The sequence below is a fragment of the Caloenas nicobarica genome, chromosome 4 (assembly GCF_036013445.1).
Source record: "Caloenas nicobarica isolate bCalNic1 chromosome 4, bCalNic1.hap1, whole genome shotgun sequence".
NCBI classification, from domain to species: Eukaryota; Metazoa; Chordata; class Aves; order Columbiformes; family Columbidae; genus Caloenas; species Caloenas nicobarica.
In genome coordinates, this window is record NC_088248.1 from 14,330,896 (window position 1) to 14,358,540 (window position 27,645).

The 27,645-nt window shown below is 38.9% G+C and overlaps 1 protein-coding gene across 1 annotated transcript in view; it reads left to right on the plus strand.

The window, feature by feature from the left end:
* The window catches only part of FAT4 (FAT atypical cadherin 4), a 145,946-nt gene that overhangs the window by 101,534 nt on the left and 16,767 nt on the right, over positions 1–27,645 (plus strand). The window contains exons 7-11 of the mRNA XM_065633345.1: positions 1,858–2,038; positions 6,495–6,745; positions 9,657–14,006; positions 22,121–22,225; positions 23,663–23,970. Of these exons, the coding sequence (XP_065489417.1) occupies positions 1,858–2,038; positions 6,495–6,745; positions 9,657–14,006; positions 22,121–22,225; positions 23,663–23,970 (5,195 nt within the window). The remainder of the gene's footprint in view (positions 1–1,857; positions 2,039–6,494; positions 6,746–9,656; positions 14,007–22,120; positions 22,226–23,662; positions 23,971–27,645) is intronic.

Here is a 27,645-nt window from a genome sequence, read left to right on the forward strand (position 1 = left end):
CTGTTCCATTTAATGCAGTAATAATAAACACTCCACAGGCAATATTTCAGTAATCCAGAATGCTTTTCAGTCTTTTCTATCTATAAGTGTTTGGCTAAATGACAAAATCGGGGCGGGGGGAAAAAGGGGTAAAAAATGAGTCAGACTTATTGCCTTAATGTAACCTTCCTGGCTGAAAGTATATTAATTGGCGAAGTGGATTACCTCAGACTAAAGCAGAGAAAGGCCTCCATTGTGCACGGCCGTGGCGTGAAACCTACACTCCTTGGCGTGCACGTTCTTCCCTCAGCGCCGTGATCCAGCCCATCTGATCAGCAGGCTTCAAAGTCAGCCTTGCAAGATGTGCAGCCCGTTTCGGTTCGAAGCTCTCTCATTCAGGCCGTTTGTGCGTTATGCCACGTTGCGTTGAAGTATTTTGCAGTGAACACCTTCCTTCCTGCGCAGAAGCTGCTCCCAGCTTCTTCCCGCGATGCCGTGTGGTGGTATTTCAGCCTGCAAGGGTTAAAATGAGGGGAAATGGGTCATTATTTTTTCTTTTACGTGAGAGCTCGGTGTCTGGAGCCCTTGCCAGGACCGTGTGAGCCCTCAGAGCAAAGCCTGCCTCCTTCCCAGCCCTGAGAGCTTGAGGCCCAGCAATAACCTCGGGTAGCAGCCACCCAGTCATCTGCTGGGATGGAAGGACCAGGACAGTCACGCAGGGGCTGTCTGCGTTTCATCAAATGACAGCCCCGTAAAATATACTTGCCTTGCAGCAAGGGCTCAAACCAGTCTCTGGGGTTCTTTTTCCCCAGTCCAGCAAATGATGAATTTATTGCATCTGTTCGAGATTGAAGGGGAAAGCAACGCAAGCTTGGGTAAAGCAGGCATGGTCATCATCAGTCATTTGAGTAAAAGGGTTTTATCTTATGTGTTTTATGCTTCTCTCATTTTTGCGATGTATTCAAAGAACAGAATGATCCTGTTTTTTCAGGGACCTTCAGTGAAGAATTTGGTTACCAGAAGCCGTCTTGCTGAATCTTGGCTCAAAATAAGTGTAATGGGTTGGCAAAACTAACACGAACTTGTAAAATTCTTCAGTGTCTTTTTTTTTAATTTGACAATAAAAAAAAAGCTTAGGAGGATAAATATTGAGAGACTGCACATGCTATTTCTCACTCGTTTCTGCTCATCCTAGTTAAGTATTAGAATAACAAGGAGGATGAAAACTGTAGGTTAAATAAGTTCAGTGCAATTTCCCGTAAGCAAATATCCCACCTGAGCGAGCATTATTTGCTGCTCTAGATGGTTTCTTCTACAGAGAAATAAAGTCTGAATGGATGGGTCTGGAGACTGCGCAACCTTCTCACCCTCGTGGAGAAGGTCTCCCCAGGTCAGGGGTATGACCGGCAGTGGAGAAGCTGTGTGGAAAGCTGGGGTTTGCCACTGTTTCCACTCTATTTGTTCTGTGGATAAATAAATTGAGGGCTGGAGTCTTCACGGCTGTCAGTGTGCCACCTTTGAATGTCTTCTCTTAGAGAAACAGGAAAGTCGACCACATGTTTAAATTGGTCCTAATTGTTACAGGAAGGTTTCTGAATGGTTCCAAGACCATCTTTTTCCACTGGGTTTGTATTACAAAATATTTCCGGAATTAGATGAAGCAAGAAAAGTAAGACAATTTTTTTTCTCTCACAGCTTGTACTTTATGTCGAGATGACTTTGGGACAAATCTGTCCCTGTCCTGTATGTCGAATTGGCTTTCTTGCTCTGTGAACTGTGACCTGCTCAAGCACTAGGCTTTAAATTGGGGATGGCAGACCTCGGTTTAGCATGGTGGTATTTGTAACTTCTAGCATTTTGTATCCCGCTTTCCCGCAGGATCTCCTGCCCTCACTGGCACTGGAACCATTGCTGTCACGGTGGATGATGTCAATGACAATGTCCCCACATTCGCCTTTAACGTGTATTCTGCCACCGTTCCGGAGGATGCACCTACGGGGACAGATATTTTGCTCGTAAACTCCTCAGATGCTGATGCTTCTACAAATGCTGTTATTAGGTAGGTCATTTGCTGTTGCTTTATGTAACAATGCCTCATACCTTGCCTGAAGATTTTTTATCTCCAGTGTCCATCACTAACATTCAATAGAGCTGTAAGATACAAAAGGACAGCTGTATAAGTGCAGTTAAATTCTTTCAGCGAATCTGGGTTTTTTGTTGTTTAAAGGCTTTTAGAGCTGTATCAAGGACAAGTTGAGTTGAAGTACTATTTTAGTTTTTTACTAAATGAAAAGCAAACTAGAATTTAACTTGCCCATGAGTGTAATTGTTAATAAGCTAGATTTATATTTCTCAATAAGTGTAGAGATAGATAAATGAAAAAATAAAAAGCAAAGAAACCCTGAAACTCCAAATCCTGTCATAAATGAATTAAATATTTCAACTTGCAGTCTTTACATGTGGATTCTCTTTATAAAGAAATACGATATAGACTGTGAATGTGCTTTGTTATTGACTACCATCAGCTTGTGTAGCCTTTGGAAAGGCTTTGGCCTTCTATTTAACATAGCTTTTAGAACTGAGGCCTTGCAATGAAGGATGTAGTTAATCTATATAATACAAATCTTTTAAAGTGTATTCCTGAAGAAGCTATAAACCACTGTTCTTGGAGGCTGACTGACTTCTTAAATATCAATCAAAGGAGCTTTTGGAAAAGGCTTGGTGGGAGAGAGGAAGATGCAGTTTTCAAACATCATCAATGAATTTGCTACAAAAGATAACTTTGCACCAGAGTTAAATATATATATATTTATCGGTTTTTTTACAATTATGTTCAAATGAAATGAGTCACTGTAATAAAAGTACAGAATGTATTTTGCAGTTTTAGACATCTTTAAACTTTAATTTTTAAGCTAGGCAAATTTAGAAATCAGTATCAATTTTTGTGTAAAAATGTCCAAACTGGTAGATAGTGTTATTCTTGTGATAGCATATGTATGTTTGAGGAAGTCTTCAGTATCTTAATTTGAATCTAAAATGGCTTTTCAAACATAACTGTAGTTTAGATGGCTGCTTATGCAGACTTGAATGCTCTTATAATAAACTAGCTGAGCAGGTAAAATATCACCCAACATACTAATATATATGTTATGGGAGACACTGCAGACCACTGAATGCTCAACAGAAACACTTACCTGCCTTGCAGATGCTTTCACATCTTTTCATGTAGTAAGCAATTTTCACTTGAAGCCACCATGTTCCTTGGGTAGGTTTATGGTCAATTAATGTCTTCAGTTTAGAGCCCCATTTGTAGAATTAAAATTAGACAAGGCAAGAAGTGAAGTTTATCCCATTTGGAAAACCAGTAATAAAGTTAGTATTTGGCATTTTTTCCCATTAAATGCCAAATGATTTGTTCAGCTCAGATGATGTAGCTTAACTGGACACTGGGCTAAACACTGGCCATTCCGAGTTCCACAGATGAGAGTAATGAAGATGCTAAGTAAGAGTGACAAGCTGAAGATTATCCACTGAGGACTGATTTATTGCTAATAGAATACAATGCAGATTCATATTACTTTTTAATTGGAAGGACATGTAGGTAATCTTGTCACATCTAACCTTTGTGAGTGCAAACACCCGCCATCTGTTCCCATACTTAAAAAACAGGATCTAAAAGTAGCTTCTTTATTTACTTTTGTTATTTCACCTCAGTTTATTCTTAAAAGTGTATAAGAACATCACTGTGGCTGTATATTAAAAAAAAAAAAAGCCCACACCAAAAAAAACCAAAACACAGAACTATGTTCTAGAAGAGCGAGTGTGTATAAAACACTTTAACATTTTCTTTCTGACTAGCTACAAGCCAAAAATAGGAACTTTATGTTTTGGCATCTTTAAATATTTACAAAACATCCAAAATTACCATTTATTAAATTGTGGAACAATGTAGCTTTTAATTCTATTCACTCTCACTCTAAGAAACTATTTCTGGCAAGCTTCGTTAGAAAAAAAAAAATCTATACAAAGCATGAGTGATTGTAATGATTGCATCCCATAACCAGAAATTATCAGGGTGCTCTCGGATTTCTTTAGTGTGGTTGAATTGCTTTAATATCTCTGCCATTAGTCTTTGTCATTCACTCAATACCTCGTAGTAGAATAGTTGAAAATTTTTTTTTCCTTCATAAGTAGCTATTTCAAAATTGTTTTAATGTTTTGTTTTGTACTTTTTAGACTCAGGAACATACTTTGTTTTTCTTGGACAGAATTTGTCCAGATTCAGCATTTAGAGTAATGCAAATCTTAAAATATGACTGGTATTACAAAACTGCCAAAAGCCAGAGGGACGAGAACACATAAGGTCTTGTCAGAGGTGCTGAGCACTAAAAACTCCTTCTCAGTCTTATTAGAGCCTGTTTCAAAAAAAAGTCTTTGGTTTCCAAAGATGGCATGTAAAGTCCTATGCTGAGATTTTCATGTAAAGTCAAAAATGGGCTGCGTTATGCAAAAAGTACGTAATCCTGCAAAACTGTTATATATCCATATGTGCCAACTCTTTCTCTCTTATTTGTTGTGATAATCTGTGAAGTCATTAAAGCAGGCTGATGAGATTGTTAATGGCAATGCACACTGGACCAGTATTATTGAAGACAGTATAGACAAGAAGGATGAGCACAGACTAATCAGGAAGCCAGATTTTAAGCACTTCAGTCAGATTATTTTCATGCTAGTTGTCATGTTTGCAGAATTTTGCCATGTTTTGGTTTGGTTTGTTTGTGGGGTTTTTGTGGTCCATTCGTTTTGTTCTGGTTTTCTTTTGGTTTGGAATTTTTTTTTTTGTAACTATCCGGAGATACTGTCTGGAAACACACATGGTCCAGTTGGTTTGCATAAAGTTGTACTCAGATATCACTCAGAATATCCAATGGCAAGCATAATTTGTCTGCCTTTAAAGAAAAATATATCCTTAGTGTCTTTCCAATGTTAATGCTTGAGCCATTCTTTATATGTGGAAATACAGAAAAGAAAGTCCCTGTCTTCTGTGACACCTCACACAGGGTTAAAACGTTGCCAGTCACAGATGAAATTTGCCAGTGTTGCTGGTATTTGGGACATTTAAGTGGTGCTTTAGGCTTTGTGCACATTCTTTCCACCTTAGATGCTATAGCTGGAGAATGATTACATCTGGTCATCATATTAAATCATAATTAAGCAATTAAAGCATGCTCATGGCATCCTGTAGAGATTAATGACTGAATATGAGAAGTTGCCACAGCTTATTACACAGACTGGCTATCAGTCCTCTAGGTAAAGCTTCTGGCCTATGTTATTATTTCTGTCATAACCTGTTTTGATTTTTAAAATGTGAAGATATGAATATTATTCTCTCTCATAATACCAGTTTTCTTCTAGTTCTTATAGACTCATATACTTCAAAAAAATGCTACAGTGCTGTACCAGGCTACTCTGAAGAAGTGCTAGTGGTTTTTGTGAGGGTTGTGATATTGAATATGACAATTGTTCATTTTAGCCAGTTTTTGTTTCCTTTGTTTTGTAGAAAGCCCATTGTCTGAATTAATAGAAATTTAATATTAACCAGTTACCTTTAAAAATACAACCCAGTGCTCTGTATATCTTCAAGATTTATTCTGTGCAAACACAAGCTGGGTAACCATTCAAAGTGAGAAGACAAATTCACTGTACCAGTAAGGCAGAGGTAGCCCATGGAATGAACTGCAGCAAGCACACAGTAATTTCTTATCAAATCACATTCTTGCTTATGCACACACAAACCCGTGGATGTACACACGTATAAACACACCAGTCAAGGATTAAATTCTGCTGCAAATTAAGTCTCTATTAATGTAGTTCTGTGGATGCTGATTTACTATGATTTATTATGAATTACTATGAATTGTCATTGAAATCTTGAACTTGAATAGCAAACCTTAACTCAGGAATAAATATGAATTATAAATCCTCATATTATTTGGTAAAATAGTCATCCTTTTCTTTCAGAAAACAAATTTTTTTCTAATTATATTCTGCAGATTCAGTTAAGAACATGTCAGCCTTTTGGAATAACACTTAATGCGTTAGCTAGGGGAAATCGGTACTAGAGGATGCCTCTATTAGACCACTTGCAATTTTAAGAGTTTGTCTGACTGTATCTCCAGATGTATAAAGGCTCAGTCTGCTCCTCATTAATTAGAAATCTATCTTTGTTAAGCAGCTACATTTAGAAATCCCCAGAAATGTCAGGTATGCCATGCCTCGAAATACGGAGAGAAAAAAATTAAGACAGATGGACTGTCAGAAGAAAATCTGTGTGTTGACATCCATCAGCGTGGTGATTGAAGAGTGTAGAAAATTGCTATTATCTTAAGGCAGCAGGCTGCCTTATGATACTAATCAAGTTTTTCTTCCTTGTTTTTGTTTTTTATTTGTTTGTTTGGGGTTTTTTGTTTTGTTTGGTTTGGTTTTGGGGTGTTTTTTTTTTCTTTTCCAAACAGCTATAAGCTTACTGGTGGCGATTCGCAATTCACAATCAACCCATCAACAGGACAAATTATCACCAGTGCTCTACTTGATCGAGAAGCAAGGGAGAACTACACTTTGGTGGTGGTCGCAAGTGATGGGGGCTTCCCCAGGGCTCTCTCCAGTTCCACCAGCGTGCTTGTCGCTGTCGCCGATGTGAATGACAACCCACCCAAATTTCAACATCATCCCTATGTCACCCATGTCCCATCACCTACCACTTCAGGTAACCTGATCAGTGACAGTGTGTGGGGTACTTCACATTGCATAAGCATCTTACCAAATGCAAAGCTGTGCCAAGAGAAATGTTTCTGAGATGTTCCTCAGCAGCTGTTTTCTAGGTTGTGTTATCTTTATGTTGCATGGGAATGAATAATGGCAAGGCTCAATATATCACCTGCAATTTAGCAATTTTATTTTAGTTCGTTCCTTCCATCCAAATCCAACGATTTTCGTGCAGTGATGTGAGGAAGACATAGTATAAATGAGAAGCCAACTTCTGATTTGAAAGACCAAACAAGTAATGAAATTATTTTGCCAGGGTTAGGAAGGCAACAGCCTCTTTTTGCTCTGAAAGTTTCCTACTGCATGTAGATGTTCTCTTACCACCCCAAACAATTCTTAAAGAGGATTTCGTCAACCTCTTCCAAAAAGGCCCTGTCTATATAAAATGTTAGTTATGTTGTCTTTCCTTGAGCCAAGTGGTAAAGTAAAGTAAAGTAAAATAAAAGTAAGGCCAAGCAGCAACCTTCCTTTTGTGGCATCTGCACCCAAATTAAAGTGACTTCACTCAATGTAGGAATTAGTTTCTGATTCAGTTTATGTTTAAACAAGCCTAATAAATAGATAAATTAGAAGTGGCTAAGTGTAAAACACTAATATTTTCTATCTGCAGAACTAGCATTGGAAGGGGGAAGGATAACATATGTATTTGCATGGGCTTGGGAACAATATTCTGAAAGATTCTCCTATTCTGAGATTTTTTTTCTAAGTTTTAAAAAAATATTTTTTTTAAGGTTTAAAATTGACTAATACTGGGGCCTCTATTATATCAAAACAGTAAAAAGCTTTTATAATATGATCACTGTATTACCACAGATTTACCAAACTGCAGTCAGAGTGGCTGGCTGTGAAATCAGTGACACTGGGCATTTTCACATGCGTACGCATACATGGATAAGGGATGCCAACAGAGAGGATTCCAAGACAAATGGTTTAGAGAACAAATTTTCCTTTAACAGAAAAAAAGAAAGAAAGGGCTTATTTCCAGGTCTTGGGGTTTTCTTTCTAAATTTTAAACAATTGCAAATACTTCTCCTTTTTATGGAAGAATGAATTTGTTTACATTTCTCCCCTGTTTCCAGAACAGCATTATGAAAGTATATTATTATTGCATTGATGAATCTTTGTGAATTCTAACTAGGGCACAGTGCCTTTGTAAGGTTCTTTTCTGGGTGTTTTTTTAAATGCGTTTGTGAGAAGTACATGTAGGTTTAACTGATGTTTTCTGGCAATATTTTCGGAAGCTTTTTGTATGAAACCTGTTATAAGTAGAAACATATAGAAAGCCTAGGCTATGTTTACTCTGTTTTTAACTTAGCAAAAGCCTAGAGATACATGCACTTTTTTACATCCACTTTTTTTTTTATTTGCAACTTCCCCAGTTGATAGTTCACTTCCATTTAAAAGGAAATGTTAATATCTTTTCATGTTATTTTGACAATGGTGTTACTAGCAGGCGTGACATCCATTAAAAACAAACAAACAAAAAACTTTACTGCAGTCTAATGTAGAGTCTGAAGTAGCTTTTCCAAAAAAAAAAGAACAAACCCTCAAAACTTTTTCAAGGCTTTTGCTTTTATTCCAATCACAGGATATCTAGTGTACACTCTTAAAGAAAGAAGCTTAATTTCCTTCTTATTTTTTAATCAAGACTAAAAAAGAGGATTAGTATTATTAATAATATAATTTACTTAACTGAAGCAAAAATCTATATTTTTTTGTTCCGCTCCTCACAAGGACTTGAATACTGTTCTTGTCTAAATAGTCCTCCCTCTGGATTACAAATCATTGCACATGACAAATAGTGACATGAAGTGTAGTTTTCAGAGGACGCTGTCAAAGTCATTCCTGCCTGTAAATGATTTTGCCTTAAGAGGTTGAAAACAACACGATTTTTATACAGAAGTGGTATTTTCTGAATTTCAGCACCAGTAAAACATCAACAGAGCATTCTACAAATTGGTTGGACAGTGTCAAATTTGAAAGATGTGTTGTGCATTAGAACTGTAAACTCCAGTGCAAAATAATACCCTGGGTTCTCCTTGCAAATAGGCAAATATAGATGTTAATGCAAACAGTGCCTCCATAGTTGAACTCATTGTGAAGCCTAAATTCAAAAGACCTGAAACGTAATATGTTCATGTTATTGCATTACTGTGCAATAGTTCTATATTTCTGTGTGATTTTACTGCTATCTCAGTGGGCCAGCATGCTTTTAAAAATGCATTCTTGTTAGTTACTCTCTTCAGTATGCTCTTACAAAATCAGAAGCAAGAGGCTATTGGAGACAAAGGAGCATCATCAGGGAAATGAGGGAAGGTGGGTCTGTAGAGTAAATGTGCATGGGTGCTGCCTATTCACTTACGTAACCTTAATAGTCATTGAATTCCAGGTTTGGTTTGGTTTGGTTTTTTACCTGGATACATAAAGTATTAGTAATTTAAAAAATCAAAATAAGATCTTACTAGATTTATGGCTCTCATAATGAGAATGTTCCAGAATTGGGATACTAGACTTGCAGATAATTGCAGGTCCATTTTCCAGTGCAGATGCATATGCAGTCCCTGACATCTGTACATGCATTTCTCTGAATGCAGTGACCTAGTTTTCAAACCCACGTTTTCTTGCCATTTGCATGTTTTGCAGGGTCACAAACTCACCTTCCCCTTGTTGAACTTCTCCTCAGGTGAAAAAAGCAGTTCATTTTCAGAGCAGTGTGTGGAAGAGCATACAGCTCCAGGATGAATACCAGGAGGGGGGGACCCTCACAAGTGATTCCAAGTGAAAAGCTGGCATCACATTGCCCATGATGGGTGCATTCATTAAAGAACTGCCCTATCTGTTCTCCCTTTCAGGCTCGTTCGTGTTTGCAGTGACCGTCACTGATGCAGATGCTGGCTCCAACGCTGAGCTCCATTATTCCCTCATGGGGAAAAACTCTGAGAAATTCCACATTGATCCAGCAAGGGGGGCGATCCTGGCTGCAAACCCGCTGGCTGGAGAGTCTGAAGTCACCATTTCTGTTCATGTGAGAGATGGCGGCCAGTACCCCAAGACAGACTCTACAACTGTCACTGTGAGGTTTGTGAACAAAGCAGAATTTCCTCATGTTCAGGCTGATCAGGAGACCTTCACGTTTCCCGAAAACCAAGCAGTTGGTACGCTTGTCACCACCATTTCTGGGTTTTCAGCCAGGGGAGGCTCCTTGTCTTACTACATTGCCAGTGGTAACCTGGGCAGCACCTTCCTGGTTGACCAGGTGACAGGACAGCTTTCTGTTGGGCGGGCATTGGATTTCGAAGCCATACAGAAATACGTGGTTTGGATCGAGGCCAGAGATACGGGCTTTCCACCCTTTTCCTCATATAAGAAGCTGGAAGTAATGGTGATAGATGTCAATGATAATGCACCAGAGTTTGAGCAAGATCCCTTCATTGCAGAAATAGTGGAGAACCTGTCCCCACGGAGGATACTGACGGTGGCTGCTGTCGACAGGGACAGTGGTCTAAATGGACAGCTAAATTATGAAATAATTGAGGGCAATATGGAAAATAGTTTCAGTATCAATCGAGCCACTGGTGAGATCCGAAGTGTCAGGCCCTTGGACAGGGAGAAATTGTCTCAATACACGCTAACCGTAAAAGCTTCAGATAAAGGCACCCCACTCCAGAGCACAACCGTCAAAGTTATTATTAACATTTTAGATGAAAATGACAATGCTCCGAGGTTTTCACAGATATTCAGTGCTTCCGTGCCTGAAAATGCACCTCTGGGATTTACGGTAACCCGTGTCACGACGTCAGATGAAGACGTTGGTGTGAACGCAGTCAGCAGGTACTCCATAAGGGATACGAGTCTCCCATTTACCATAAATCCCAGCACCGGGGACATCAGCATCAGCAGACCACTAAACAGGGAGGATACAGATCGCTACAGAATCAGGGTCTCTGCACATGACTCTGGGTGGACAGTAAGCACAGATGTCACCATATTTGTTATGGACGTCAATGACAATGCCCCACGATTTACGAAGCCGTCCTACTACTTGGAGTGTCCTGAGCTTCCTGGAGTTGGGTTGAAGGTCACCCAGGTTTCAGCCACTGATCCCGATGAAGGGTCAAATGGCCAAGTCTTCTACTTCATAAAATCCCAGTCTGAATTCTTCCGAATTAATGCAACGACGGGGGAAATTTTCAACAAGCAGTATTTAAGGTACCAAAACTCCAGCGGTTCAAGCAATGTCAACATTAATAGGCACAGCTTCATTGTTACTTCTTCAGACCGAGGCAGTCCTCCATTAATGAGTGAGACAACCGTCACTATTAACATAGTAGACAGCAATGACAATGCACCGCAATTCCTTGCTCGTAAATATTTTACTCCTGTTACTAAAAACGTGAGGGTTGGCACAAACTTAATTAAAGTTACCGCAGTGGATGACAAAGACTTTGGCTTGAATTCTGAAGTGGAGTACTTTGTCTCTGATGAAAGCAAAACTAATAAGTTCAGACTGGACAGGAGTACAGGCTGGATTTCTGTGTCGTCTTCACTAATGGCTGATTTGAACAAAAACTTTCTCTTTAAAGTGAAAGCAAAGGATAAAGGTAATCCTCCACTCTCATCTGAGGTAGCTGTTGAAATAGTTGTGACAGAGGAAAATTACCATACACCTGAGTTTTCTCAAAGCCGTATGAGCGTTACAATCCCAGAGAATCACTCTGTTGGAACAGTCGTCAGGACGGTTTCAGCTCAAGACAGAGATGCCGCTATGAACGGATTAATCAGATATAATATTTCCTCTGGAAATGAGGCTGGCATCTTTGCTATTAATACAACTACCGGTACACTGACACTAGCAAAACCACTTGATTTTGAGTTATGCCAAAAGCATGAGCTAGTTGTTACTGCCACGGATGGAGGATGGGTGTCCAGGACAGGCTACTGCAGGGTCACTGTTAATGTAATTGATGTGAATGATAATTCTCCAGCATTCAGCCCTGAGGACTACTTTCCCAACGTGTTAGAAAATGCCCCCAGTGGGACAACTGTTATTCGTTTAAATGCCACGGATGCTGACTCTGGACCTAACGCTGTGATTGCATATGCTATTCAGTCCTCAGATAGTGACCTCTTTGTCATTGACCCCAATACTGGAACAATCACCACCCAGGGCTTTTTAGATTATGAAACAAAGCAAAGTTACCACTTAACGGTAAAGGCTTTTAATATTCCAGATGAAGAGAGGTGCAGCTTTGCTAGTGTCAACATCCAATTAGAAGGGACAAATGAATATGTGCCCCGTTTCGTGTCCAAGCTTTATTATTTTGAGGTTTCTGAGGCAGCCTCCAAAGGTACTGTTGTAGGCGAAGTTTTTGCTAGTGATCGTGATATGGGAACTGATGGAGAAGTCCACTACCTTACATTTGGCAACAGCAGAAAGAAAGGCTTCCAGATAGATGAGAAAAGTGGCCAGATCTACGTTTCAGGACCTCTCGACAGAGAAAAAGAAGAACGAATCTCTTTGAAAGTCCTTGCAAAAAATTTTGGCAGCATTCGTGGTGCAGATATAGATGAAGTAACTGTTAATATCACTATACTGGATGCCAACGATCCTCCTGTTTTTACTTTAGGAACCTACAATATAAGAATCAGCGAGGGTGTTCCTCCAGGCACCCATGTCACGTTCGTGAGTGCCTTTGATTCAGATTCTGTACCTAGCTGGAGCAGGTTTTCCTATTTCATTGGGTCTGGCAACAACAACAGTGCCTTTTCCATCAACCCACAGACAGGACAGGTGACGGTCACTGCAGAGCTGGACCGAGAAACGTTGCCTGTGTACAACCTGTCTGTGCTGGCCATCGATTCAGGAACACCATCTGCTACAGGAAGTGCCTCTTTATTGGTAACTTTGGAAGATATCAATGACAACGGCCCAACATTGTCCACCAGCCAAGGAGAAGTCATGGAGAATAACCGTGCGGGAACACTTGTGATGACACTTCAATCGTCAGATCCTGATCTCCCACCGAACCAAGGTCCCTTTACATATTACTTGCTCAGCACTGGCCCTGCAACCAGCTACTTCAGCCTTAGCACCACTGGTGTTCTGACAACAACAAGAGAGATCGACAGGGAGCAAATCAGCGATTTCTACCTGTCAGTGATTACGAGAGACTCTGGCGTTCCTCAGATGTCTTCCACAGGAACTGTGCTGATCAAGGTAATAGACCAAAATGACAACCCATCTCAGCCCAGAACAGTAGAAATCTTTGTTCACTATTATGGCAACCTCTTCCCAGGTGGGATTTTGGGCAATGTGAAGCCACAGGATCCAGATGTGTTAGACAGCTTCCAGTGCTCCCTTACCTCAGGAGTCACCAGCCTCTTCAGTGTTCCTGGGGGCACCTGTGAGCTGCACTCGCAGGCAAGGTCCACAGATGGCACGTTTGACCTGGCCGTCCTCAGCAACGATGGGTTACATGGTGCTGTCACCAGCAGTGTCCGGATTTTCTTCATGGGCTTCAGTAACGCCACCATTGACAACAGCATCCTCCTCCGCCTGAGTGCACACAGCGTGCAGGATTTCCTAACGAATCACTATCTCCACTTCTTGCGCATCGCCAGCTCCCAGCTGATGGGGCTGGGCACCGCCGTCCAGCTCTATGGGCTGTATGAGGAGAGCAACCACACCTTCTTGATGGCGACCGTCAAACGTGGCAACAACCAGTATGTGAATCCCAGTGGTGTGGCCACCTTCTTCGAGAGCATCAAAGACATCCTCTTCCGCCAGAGCGGGGTGCGGATTGAGGCTGTGGACCACGACTGGTGCCTGCAGAGCCCCTGCCAGAATGGAGGGAGCTGCCTGAGGAGGTTGGCGGTGAGCCCTGCTCTGAAGAGCCATGAGAGCGTCCCTGTCATCATTGTGGCCAACGAGCCCCTCCGGCCCTTCGTGTGCAGGTGTCTGCCAGGGTACGAGGGGACTCTGTGCGAGACCGACATCAATGAATGCCTCCCTTCCCCCTGCCACAATGATGGGACTTGCCACAATTTGGTGGGGGGCTTCTCCTGCAGTTGCCCAGAGGGCTTCACTGGCATGGCCTGCGAGAGGGATGTCAACGAGTGCCTTTCCAACCCCTGCAAAAATGGTGCCGCCTGCCAGAACTTCCCCGGAAGCTTCAATTGCGTTTGTAAAACGGGGTATACAGGTACGCTTTTACTTCTCTATATCTTACGGTCAAGAAGAGATGGAAGGAGGACAGAAACATACCTTTTTAGCACAAGATACATTCTAGCTGCTATTGTTTGAATATGAGCATCCCCAATAGGTGAAGAGGTCATGCAAAATGAGGTATTTGTAGTTATGAAAACTGAGAGGACCAGGTGCCCACAGTGCTATTTTATTTTAGCTCTGTCCTCAGCAAATCTTGCTTACCTGACTTGCATTAGAACAGAAGGATTTTACAAGAACTATTTTAATTTATTAAATATGTAGAGACCATTTCCAATGCTTAAGTTTGATTTTTCTGTTATTGTTATGCATATTGTGGTAGCATGTCAAGCCTGCTAGGAGCGTGCCAAGCAAGAAAATTGACCTCTGCCCCAAATTGTTTAGTCATACAAGACAGAAAACTGATGAAACATATAGGAAAGGAAACAGAATTCAGGCAAAATGACCCAGCATGTCTGTTCTATATTTTGTCCCTTTGTAATTTTTTTTTTCAGTAACAACAGAAATGGCTGCTGCATTCCTACCTCTTCTGAGTATTGTTTTCTGTAATATTTATTACACATTTGAACACAGCAGGATTTTATTCCTAGAAAAGCAGGCTGATGTTTGTACTAATCATGGGAAGGCTCTATTTTCTGTTGTCATGGAGGAAGATCATGAATTTTATTTGCAGTCATCAAAGGGTACAGTGATTAGCAAATTACATTTCTGGCTGTCTCTGAAAGGGTTCTGGCTGCTTTCAGTCATTCTAAGAGAAATATCTACAGATTTAGATTGCAAATTCTCTTAAGCCACTTCAGCCATTGTAATACATAGTGTTAGAGGTTGGATGAAAATACAAAAATGTCCTCTGAAGGAAAAGAAAACTACTTGGTTGTTATGACTAATTATACCATCAAAACTTTGGCCCACTGAATTTCTCTGCTTGAAATTATTCTGGCATGACTGTCTTCCAGCCTGCAACTTCCTTTGTTATTCAGGCTGACATTTGGGAAAGCAGCCCTCCTCCAAAGAGCTTGCAAGTTTTAATTTCGTATACACACTTGTTTTGATCAGGCAGAATCTGTGTCTGCTCAGGTCTTTTTCCGCCCGTGGTTCCTGTGTGCATGAGAAAGTTGCACATTTACGGGGCTTTACATCAGGAGCAGTAATACTTTACCTGTTATCGTTGGATGTGAGGAGCGTTGAAGAAAAAATCATTTTTTGAAACTTTTAAAAGAATTCAAACAAGTCCACCAAAGTATGTCACTTTAAAAGCTGTGTATGTCAGAAGCCAGTGCGGTCGTACACTGTGGTAGGATTCCCCTCACTGAACTTAAGATGTCTGTAGCGTAGGTGGCTAGGGGTGTGGGATCAAACAAGGTTTGATCAGGGGATTAGCTCCCAGTCTTTAATTATAATTTCTGAATGACAGATTCTCGAAACAAAAACAGAAATAGGGATTTGCCATTGGATGGTGGTGCAGGGTTATATCCATCCTGTCTTACTGCTGCCGTGAAGCACCACAGGTATAAAATGTGTGTACCACAGCAGTGCCTCAGACTTTTTGTGCACAGTCTTTGAATAAAATGCAAATTCTAGCACGGACTTTCTACCATTTATTCATTGTGTCTGTAGAAAATGGACCCAAATGAAAATCATAATTTATGATTCCATTTTATTTAGGTACAGACATTCAGACGTTCCTGCCGTGCTTAGAGCACCCTAAGTGAACAACAGCAGAAGAAAATAAATCATTGTCTAGCTCTGTATGATATTTAAGGAAGGTCTGAACAATTTTAACCATTGCTAAGGCCTGCTTTTACAAACATAATAAAGAGTCTAACCAGAGAAGATAAGGCAAGGCTTTCAATGCCTCTTCTAAGGAGTATTTGTGTATCTCAGGTGCCCCAGGGAAGCCCAGGTCAGCACAGCCATGCTCATTACGGAGTGGGTGTTCGGGCTTGCCACCACTGCCACCAAAAGTCCTTAGAAACCAGTGGGGCAGCCAGGGGGTTGACTGGTTTTGGTTTTGTTTTCTTTCTTAAACCAGGTTGGTACAGGAGGTGTCACATACTTAATTGCAAAGGAGGAGGTTAATTCCAAAATAAAAGCTTAACTACTTCGTTTAAAGTGCAGCTACAGCAGTTGATACATACTCAGTGTGAAAGGTCTGTTGATATACAGGACACTGATGTGATCTTTTGTGTGAACGTCACCAGTGTTCTACTGAGCCTCAGGTCAGGAGCAATTATTGTTAATTGACAAGCAGTTCTAATTAAGCAAACAATCCAGGACTTTATTTCATGTTGTATTAGCGTATCAACTTATATTGCCAGGAGCATGGCATAATAATTCTAGGCACCTATCCCCTGTAACTCTTTAGGTCATTAGCACCAGGGATTAAATGGGCATATGTTTGCTGTTGCAACTAAGCAAAACACTTCATTAACTGTAGCAGCATACTGTAATATATGCTTTTAGCCTATAATTTGAAACATTAAAGAAATGTTCAGCTGATTTTTTTCTGGTATTAAAGCTTATATCTTAATGTTCAACCCTTACGTCGCCTAAAAATAAAGCCCCACATGTGACAAACTCAAAAAAAAGAAGGTTTTAACTAGGAAAATGTGGTGAGAGACTCTTACAGTTTGAAGTGTTGGATTTCTTTCATGCCATGAATTAAATATGGCATCTGAAATGAGATTTCTTAAACTCCTTGTCAACACAAATAATTTTAGAATAGACTACCACTGAGGCAGACATTTCTGTTTGGGAGTCAGATCTTTTAAAATCAGTTGGCCATTGCAGAATCAAGAATTATTTAAGTGTCTGGAGATTAATTGGTCAAGATAGAAAACAAATGGCACCAAAGTATGTAATTAAAAACCAAAATATCTTCAGAGTTGAATGTCAGTAGAGCTTATTAGGTAAGATCGCAATTAATATTCAGTATATTTAGACATTTTATGTCTGCAAAAGCATATTTGAAATTCTGCAAATTTAGTATTCAATACATTCTGCAAACAAATGTCAGAATACAGATTGTTTGAGAATGCTTGACATAGAGACTATTATGTCGTTATTATACTGCCAACAGAAAGAGAATACAGCTGCTTGGGTGCCTAACCCTGATTCATACATGATTAAAGATAGCCATAGTGAATGTAAAATAAAGCGTGTAACTTTTTCTTTATGAATATAACACTTGAGTGTCTCAGGAAAAAAAAAAATCAAAATAGTAATTTCTAATTCAGTTTTCTATATACATAGCTTTGCTGCTTCTTTGGAATAAAAATACAGTCTCATAATTGAATTTGCATGCTTGGTAAAAAAAAAAACTTACACAACATGGCATACAAGTAGAAATTAGTATTTTCTGAGACAGAGTCTCTGTTCACTGTAAATTAAAGTACATGAGCCGTAGACCTTTATAATGGCTTACCTGAAAACTGAGAGTCTTTTCCTTGATTTATTATGTTTTGTCAGCTGCATTTCACTTCATCATACTGCAAAGGTAATTTAGTTCTTTTCACTGAATAGGATTATAAAGACTGATTACCTCAGAGCAACATCATTAGGGTTTAAGCAATCTGTTATAATTACATCTCTTAATGATGATCAGGTTTTGTTTTCAAAATAATAACTTTCTAGAGGGAATATACTTTGTGATTTACAGTAGTTGTCTTCCCTTCCTTTGAACCCTTAATTTCCTGTTTTCCAGGACTCATTAAGATGAAGGAATGTAGGTTTGTGAAATTGTTTCAAATGCAAGACTGAAATATTAGAACAACCACTTTAAAAGATGGACACAGAGAACAAGAAAAGCTGATACTCTCAAATCAGCTAAAATCCAAACCAAGAGCATTCAGTTAGTATCTGTTCCTGTTATATTTTTCAATTAAAAAAAAAAATCCAGGAAGTTAGATTTTTGTATAAGCCCCTGCATGTGATATCATCAGCTTGAGGTGATGAATGATAAATGCTGAATGTTGTCTGTTATCAATTATCCAGTGTTATCTTAATTTTCATGGTCTTCAGAAAAAGGATCTTTCTGACATAAAAATGAATACCCCGAATCTTTTGATATTTCAGCTGAGATGAGATCTATAAACTCAACTAACTGTAATATTCACCTGAAATGGAGTGTTACTGGGATGGCTCTGGTTTGGAGTCTCCTTGTTTCCCAGCACATTAGCTGAGATGTTTCCTTCCCCTTACTGGATTTGATAACCCTGAAATACTAACCAAACATATATAAATAGCTTAATTCTTTATGCTGTCCAAATAAAATTGTTCCCCAGCTGAGAAGTGCATAGTAGTCTGAATTTGTGAAAATGTTTCTTGAAAATTGACTTGCATAAGCCATGAAAACATGTACATCTCATAATTTTTTGAGGAAGGTTATTTAGGTGGGATAAAGGTCTATCAGAACATTGCTCTTAAATTCACGGTCTAACACTTAAATCAGCAGACTGTTGTGGAAAATGACCTCTGAAAACCAAAACCAGTCTGGTTTTGTGAGGTTAAAATCATTGGCTTCATCTTTCTGAAAAGCAGTAGAACTGAGCACGTGGGTTAAATGAGGGTACTTTTATGCATAGTGGCAATCCGTTTCTTATCCTGTTCAATCCAGTAAGGTTCCTTGAATGATTTGTTTTATATGTGTGAGACTCTCAAAATAGCTAGTACTTGTGTAAGTTCTCTACTCACTAAAAACAGTCCTCTCTACAAAAATAATATCTAAATATAAACGTAATATCTTAGGCAGAACAGGAAGAAGAATGGATTTGCAAGCTCTTTTTTGTTTTTCCAAATCTAAGTCCTTACTACACACCTTATTGCATCTGGAACCCGTGAAACAGGTAGCCCATCAGCACGAAAGTGAACAAATACAGTCTTTTACTGAGATATTGGAAATCTAGTATTAGCACGCTGCAAGGGAGATAACTGAAAGTGGTAGGACAACCTGCTGCCATCTTGGATGGCTCTACTTGCTAGAAGAATAAGGTGTAAAAAGAAGAAAAAAATAAAAGTTTAGTAGAAGTTGCAGTTGTATCACAGCAAGTTATCTGGAGAAATCTCCACGTTCAAGACAAGACAAACCAGAGCAAAACCCTGCTGGGTAAAGCACTGAGCAACCTGATCTAACTTTGGAGGTTGCCTTGCTTTGAATGGGGGTTGGACATTGTGACCTCCAAGGGCCCTCCATCCTAACTTCTTCCATGATTCCTGGAGTATATTTCCTTGTTCAAAGGTCTAGAAAGATCCACTTCTGCAAATCAACTCTGGTCAATAACAACAGAGGAAACAGTAGGGCACAGGAGGAACATAGTTTAGATTAGAAGGGAAGGTTAAGAAGGTGCGGTTTGAACACTGGTGGACCATTCAAAAAGCAGGAGTTGATAGAAACTCTCTTAATTTTGGCAGAGTATCCAATGCAAGCTGCCAATAGTAGCTTGAAATATGGAGACCTTTGCTTATAGGATGGACAAGGAGTGTGTGAGACTTTCTATCTGAGTCCAAGAAGGGACTGACTTGAAGATAGAAGGAAATTTGGATGAATATTTTCTGTCCTAAAGCAGAAAGAAGATGAATGTCTTAAGAGTTTTGGGTGGTTAATTTTTTTTAATGAAAATGAGTTACATACTGAATAGAAATAACTTTCTGTTCTTTTGGTAGTTACATGACATTTTATTATACTGTTTACCTACTTATTTATTTTTCAGTTTCTAGCTTATAACTCTCATCATGTTTACCAGGTTGTTCTAATGAGATTGCTTTATCAAGGTCATTTATTTTAAAACCTTATACAGAATGACTGTAGTGATAAACTGGGAAAAATATGCCCAAGTTATACTTTTGTCCTGCCAATATCTGGCTGAAGGACTCTTGCTTTCTAGGATAAGGATTCTTAACATGCATTTAAAGAGGAAAAGTAAGCTTCAGAGACATTTTCTGTTGGATCCTTATTCCAAATGTAAATAGACATATTTTTCCCAGGTCTTTAGCACTTCAGTGAATGGCAAAGAATAGCGAAAATGTCTTCTTCGTTTTAAATAAATATTAGTTTTAGTAGCTCTGATTAATTGTTTAATCAGAATATTTGTCTTCTCCTGTGTCAAAACAGATGCAATAAATGCAAACAGACTTTTATTAGTTTCATGAATTATTCAAACAATTGTTAAATATTAAGAAGATGTTGTTATTCGCTGGTTAAAATATGTGCAGCTAAAATAAACATCCATATTCTGTTGCTGACTCAGCAAATATGCCAGCTTTAATGCTGAGAACAAGAGTATTTAGTTAGTTTGAATTGCAAAAAAATAGTAAGCCTTATTAGCTACACTTGGGTTTTTTTGAAAACTAGGAAACATCACTGAGCTAATTTAAGTATCTGTGCCTCACTCTTGCTATGTGTTCTCCTTGATAAGTCAAAGATCTGTACTATGTACATAATTTTAAAATAAAGAAAACAGTAAAATCTAACATAAAAATGTTAGCTCATCCTTCAGTCATGCCAATTAGAGAATAAAATATAAATAAATACCCCCGAAGCATAATTAGATTCAGGCACTGGAAATGTTTCCTGGATTTATGGTGAATCTACAAGTTATGTATTAACCACAGGAATCCTCCAGCGCTCCGTTTCCATCCTGCTCACAGTCGCACATGGAGGGCTGCTGCTCACATGCAAGAATTGCCTGCAAACTTCTTTAGGTTAAACAGAAAAGTAGAGGGAGGAAAAAGGAGGAAGAAAATAGGTTTTCTAATTAGGTCACTGAAGTCAGGAAATTCTGACAATACCAGCAGAGTTAATATAGCACAGTCCTGATTTTCTACAGTTTTAGGGACCAGCAATCCATACAACAGCAATGCACCCTATGCAGTCCTTGGGGATTGGTGGTTGCTAAAACTGTAGAAAATCAGGACTGATATATTAACTCTACTGGTGTGACATGTAAGGATTATCAGATATATATGACATATAAGAATGAACACTCTCTATGCAAGTTCACGTTGTAGTCTTAGTTTAAACATATATTACATTTTTATGGTGTGAGGAGTAAAATAATTCATTATCAGTGCAATAAGACATGTAAGGCAGTCTTACCCTTTGCTAATTAAGTGTGCGTATCCTGGCCTAGATTAAGTTGAAGGAAAGGTCTCGAAGAGTGTAGTTGATTTTGCCAGTTTTTGTCGAGAAACATGAGGGCCAAACATGACAACACTTTCAAGTTTTCGCTGAACGAGCAGCAGAGGCGGCACTGCTGGCAGGAGGAAGGCAGGTACCAAGAGTGGAGTGTTGCTAAACTGATAAAAACTAAGCAATTAAAAGTGCAGAAGCAAAGACTAATACTTTTGCAGCTAACGTTTCCATACAAAGAAGATTTTAGTTTTGTACAATGAATCTCCTTGTCAGTGTACAGCATCTGTTAAAATCTTCACTTTTTCTCTTGGTTCCCTTCCTTGTTGAAATGAATTATGTGATTTCAGTTTATTCTCTGGTGAATAATATTTACCACGTGTGACAATGTCTGCTTAGAAAAAGACTGTATCCAGGGTAACTTGTTTTAGCTCCAGAGGACTGTGGTCCCTCCGAGTCAGGAAGGAGGTTGTAATTGATGAGGAAAAATAAGAAAAATCATATAATGTACAATAGCAGCCTGTGTTCATACAGGGTCCAGCAAGGGCTATCTGTATCCACAATCCTCTTCACATTAATGATTACATTGTATTCAGTAAGGGATTTTTTTTTTTTTTTTAATTCAGCATGAGCTTTATGTCATGATAGCACTTTTACAGACACCACTCAATTAAACAAACCAAACCAGCAACAGCAATAATGATACCTATATGAGATAATTACATTGAGACACTTGCAAAGCAAAGTTAATTTCTCTGGGCTGCAGAGCAGCCCAGCATCATATCTCTGTTTCCTCCCTCCCAGAGCTGCAACTGGTCCCTGGCACCCTCCTTCCTTTCCATGTGCCAACGAGCCACGTGTCCAGCATTGGTACATAAGATAATCACCTAAACACCAACCTGACTTTCCTATTGACATGAATACTCTGACCTGGAAATTGCTTTTTTTTTTCTCCCTAATCGCAGGGAAAACATGCGACTCCGCTGTCAATTACTGTGAGTGCAACCCCTGTTTCAATGGTGGGTCCTGCCAAAGCGGGGTGGAGGGGTATTACTGCCACTGCCCCTTTGGTGAGTACGCTCCTCCTCCTCTCAGCTGCATCTGCCCTTTCCCTATTAATAGCTCTGAAATTGTGATTTATTCTTACCTATGTAAAATGGATGGGTGCATATAGGTATATACGCATATACACATGCCTGTGGACAGGTACTGATCGTCTCCTGGCCCTGTCTTCTTCGGTTTTCCCCGGCTGCACGAGGGAGAAGCTGATATTTTTGCCAATGCAGTGAGAGATGGGAGCATGTGGGTGGGGGGTCACTGTGGCTGGGGTGGGGGGCACTGTGGGGGCTCAGAGCAGCGCTTGCTCTCCAGCGTTAATCACAGATGCTTTTAGGAGGGCTTAAGAGTAAGAACACAGTAAATTACATCAGCGTTCTTGTGTCCTGTGCTCCTGCAAAGTGCGAGTATGTTGTCATAACATCGACTCAGAAAAAGGGATATTGGGATGATACTGAGCATAGAGGGCTTGGTTTTCTTTTGAGAAATTATGTACAATCACGTGCATAATTTGTCAAAGTGTTTGTAAAGCAAGAATTAGGGAGCACATACATTTTTCTGCAAGTGAGAAGCACAACATTAGATACTGGCACTTTTATATTTAGTAGCTTTGATTAAGAAAACCTGACCAAATCAAACCAGCTTTCTTAGCCCACACAAGTATTTGCCCATTCAATTTATTGTATGGTAATAAAGTTTCGAGTTCCAAAATCGGAGTACAATTCCTAGAATCAGAGAAGCATATAGAATTTAATTATCAAATTATTTAATTATCAAAAATTTAGTTTGTGGAATAAACCAAATAAAGACATAAAATAACATAGATATTTTAAGATATCATGATATAATTGCGGCAAGATTGGTTCTGAATGCAGATAAATCTAGAATTGTCATTGTTCATATGGAAAAGCATGAAAATAAATGCAACGGATTAATCAAAAAACAGATAAACCTGAGAAATCATCTACAATGTTTTAAGGCTGCTGAAAACCCTTGCACAAAAATATGGTTCTCAATACACATTTGAAACTACCTCTGAATAGTTTTCTGCTAACATGTAGAATAACTTCTTTATTCTATTTCCTTTGTTTTATGTTTCCTCAGAGCTTATTAATTTCCTATACAGTCATAGTCCATTGTAAATGTAACTAATATTCATATTTTTTTTTTTCTCATCGTCGCTGCAGTGAAAAAAAACAAGGGAAATCATGTGACAGAGATCTGAAAATAAATATGTAGAATGCACCTAACTATTCAGGTCAATAAAAACATGGAAGGCATAATGTTTTAATCACACAAATGTTTAAACTATAAGTATCAAAAATGAACCATCACTTGAGAAACAACTACAAAGAGAAAAGCTCAAGTTGCAAATTTGTTTTCAAAACTGGATTAACAAATGCCTGATGATATGACATACCCAATACCAGATTTTACTGTTCATTTTGCAGGTGTTTTCGGGAATCATTGTGAACTGAACAGTTACGGATTTGAAGAGCTGTCGTATATGGAGTTTCCCAGTATGGATCCAAACAATAATTACATCTATATAAAGTTTGCCACTATAAAACGTAATGCTTTATTGTTGTATAACTACGATAACCAAACTGGAGAGCGAGCAGAATTTCTGGCCCTGGAAATAGCAGAAGAGAGGCTAAGATTCTCCTACAATCTCGGCAGTGGCACGTACAAGCTTACCACAACTAAGAGGGTGTCTGATGGACAATTTCACACAGTTATTGCCCGGAGGGCTGGAATGGTAAGAAATGCTAAAATGAAAACTTAAGACAAGTTCAGCCAAGTCACTTTGGCTTCCACATGAACTCAGAGGAACATAAAATTAGTAATGTTGTGTTTGCTAGCAGAACCTCCAACTTTGGAAAAAACCTCCCTCATTTCTGTCTTACTCCAGCTCATTCGAAGACCTATAATGGTTTGTTTAGTATGTTGATGATAAAGAATAATTAAAAAAACGTGTGCAATGCCTTTTACTCTAAATGTGAAAAATGAGAACCAGGAATAATTAATGAAATAAATTACTACACATGAAGCTAATTAACTGATGCAGATTACAGGGATGATTACCAGGGAAGGCCAATTAACTATAGTAACTACAAAAAGCCTCAAAATAATTTTTCTCAATATTTGAAAAATAGAAGTGGACAAGCTTAAAATTCCAGGCATCTCTGACCTCCTTAAGCTAGTTTAGAGATTTTACCGATCTCATCAGACTGGAAGCCTATTTTTTCCCCGTAGCATACATGTAAAAATTTCACAGATGCTACATTGAGAGGGTTTTTTGGGTTGGAAGGAGGGGAGTTACTTTTCTTTTTGTACCCCAGAAAGCATCTGAAGGGAGGAACTCTGCCAAAAACTGAACTGGGACAACTGATTGCCATATGCCTGGTACTCTGACCTTTCTCCTGCCTTCATTTTTTTTTTTTTCCCAGTAAATGTTTTCTATTCCTCTTCTCTCATTTTTTAGTAATATTTCCAAAGCAGAACATAAACCGAATGCTCTTTGAATTCAAACCAAGCTTTTTGACTCCACAATGTTTGAGTTAGAAATGAAACCAAATCTATTTGCAATCCGTAATCAGTAACTATTGCCCAACAGCTCCGTCCTTAGGCAGAAATGGCCAGCATACATGGAGTCCCAGATTCTTCCCACGTTTGGAATTAAAGTCACATAAGAATAATATATGGTTGGGGCTCCACATTTTTTTTAATATATTTCAAGCCGGAGGTGACGTAGGGAATAGAAGAATAAACTGTTCTACCCAGCATGGCTCCCCCTGAGTCCTTGTAGAGGTTTCCATTTACCGTGAACTGCTGCAGAAGTCAGTGCTGCCGAGATACAGCCCTTTTATAGTTTTCAGCTGCCCTGTTTGGGCACCCTGCTGAAGAGCTTCAGGTCTGGGGTGAGATGTCCATAGGCAGAAATGTCCCAAGAGCAGCAGAGGGATGTAGTATCTCGTGGTCTGAGGTTTTGTATAGGAGCAGGTTGTCTCCTGACCTTCCTAAATGGTGCTTTTAAAAATTCTCACTTAAAGATTCTTCAGCCTGAAACTGCATTTCGGTTTCGTAGTGCAAGACCTGATTTCTCCATTTATTGAAGGGGAGATGATTTAGTCTTCAGCTGGATTTGCAAATCCAATTATTGTGTGTTTGTAGGAGTTATATATCCAAATATGATGAAGGATGATTGTGATGTCGAGTAATGACTGCTTCAATTTAACTTAATATCAAATACATAATAATTTGCATCACAGCTTCAAAATAGTGAAGCCCAAAGGTGGACCTAAATCTTGAAAGGTACCCGGTTCCCATTTTAGCAACTAAATCAGTGTTATATTTCTATTGATAAGATTTAAATGGCTCAGTATAAGAGCACACCTTAAAAATTGCAACAAATAAATGAGCTACACTTAAGGAAAAAACAGAGTAGGCAAATGTTTAACTCATAGATATGCCACAGGGCTAGACTATAGAAGAGACAACATAAAAAGATCTATTTATAGGAAATTTCAGTTATGAATGCTTCAGACTGAAACCAAACGCTTAAGACAACCTATACCTTTTATATATATACGTGTATACATATATATATTTTTTTAATGTTTAAACCATTTTAGTAATGTCAGCTGTTTACAAACACGGTATGTGAAAAGAATTGCCTTTGTCGTAGATATTTCTGCTGCAGGAAAAATGTCTCCCAGGTGTCCAAAACTGTATAAAATAGCCCCCAAATCTGTCATTTCCTACAGCACAGTGGGATTTCATCGGAAACTGGTAAAATCATTAAGTTGTCAGTCCTGAGCTATTGCGGAGTGACAGGATAGAAAGTCTCATAATGCGGCAAGGTAACTGTAGAGTAATGCTTAAGTAACAAGCAGGAATATTTGAGTAACATTAGAAAATAAATTGTATGAACTCTGGTCCAAGTAAAATATATTCTCAAATATCCAGCCTTTCAGCTGGGGTCGTAGTTTGGCTTTCACAGCACATAGCGATATAAGTTAGGGAGATTACGCTGATTGAGCTAAGAACAAAAAAATCATTTCATTTTTTATTGTTGATATTCTGAAGGAAAATATGTAGGCATGTGATGGCCTACAGACCAGCTTATTGTTCTTTCTATTAATTGTTTAATTTATACAGAGCATATGATCTGCTTCGGAACTGCAGACTGAGGTTTCTTGGGAGAAGCAGTTTGCTCATTATGTATGGAAATAAATTAAAGATAAGCTTTCATTACAAATAGCAAATTGAACAATTTAAGTGTACTGTAGGACACAATTTGGGGCTGAGAACTATGAATTCCTTTGGTCAATATAGTGCATCAGCTCACAGTGTGTATTTGGAAATAGCATGGACAATCTATGGGGATTTCAACAAGATGTTGTTAGTGGACTTCATTGGAGGCAGAAAAAAAGCTGTTGCACAGTAATGACACACTGATAGCTATTGCTCTCTTCTCAGCTCCTGTAAAGTAATCTAAATCAAAATATAAACCAAGGCATTTTTAAAAGTGACGTGTGATTTAAATTTGCCATAAAACTGTACCACACATCTGGTTGAAACATGAGAAGTTGATACGTACAATTTGGAGATTATGTTTATTTTTCTGAAAATTTGTTTTAAGGAATAACTAACCTTCAGGGTTTTTTCCTCGGCGCATCTGTTTTTAATAAATCACTGTGGAAAAAATTCTTTGCTAAATAAGGAATAAAATAAAAACTCCTTTTTAAATGAGGAGGAATTGTTTCATGATTTAGTCAAAGCGTTGGTTAGACTTTTAGAGATTACAAATAAAATGTCATGATTTGCTTTAGTGTAAGTGACTGAGATGGGTAATGAGGTAACTTGTTTGGGGATTGCTGGCTTGGGGATAATAAAGAGGAAGACTGCTCTAAGTGCTGATGATGCCCGGTACTTCTCTGAATGTCAGATGGGTCCCACTGTAGGTATCCACGTGTTTTACCAATAATGTGGGGCAAACATACTTCATGACATACCAGCCTCAGAGTCACCTTAATCGGATCCACCTGGTTACTATTTGAGTATTGAGTGGTCCACTTGGTTGTTATTTTTAGCTAGTAATCTTGGTGCTTTTACTCCCAGCTTTTGAAATGTAGTTTTATCAGATTCAAACAATATGTTTAATGTCATGGTCAAGCCCAGAAGAAATGCCCTTTTTGTTTGGAGGGAGCAGCTCTCTGTTCTGATGAAGAGTAGGATATAGTATGAGCCAAAGTAACTGTAATTTTGAGGAGTAAAACAAACAAACATGAAAGAAACCCTACCCAAATCTGAAAACTTGGTGTTTCACTGATTCCCTGTATGAAGCAGTCAATTAGCTCACTCTCTGTTAGTACCCGCATGTTGGTATTCACTATGTTGATGTAGAACATAGTTGATCAGTGGCTCTGAA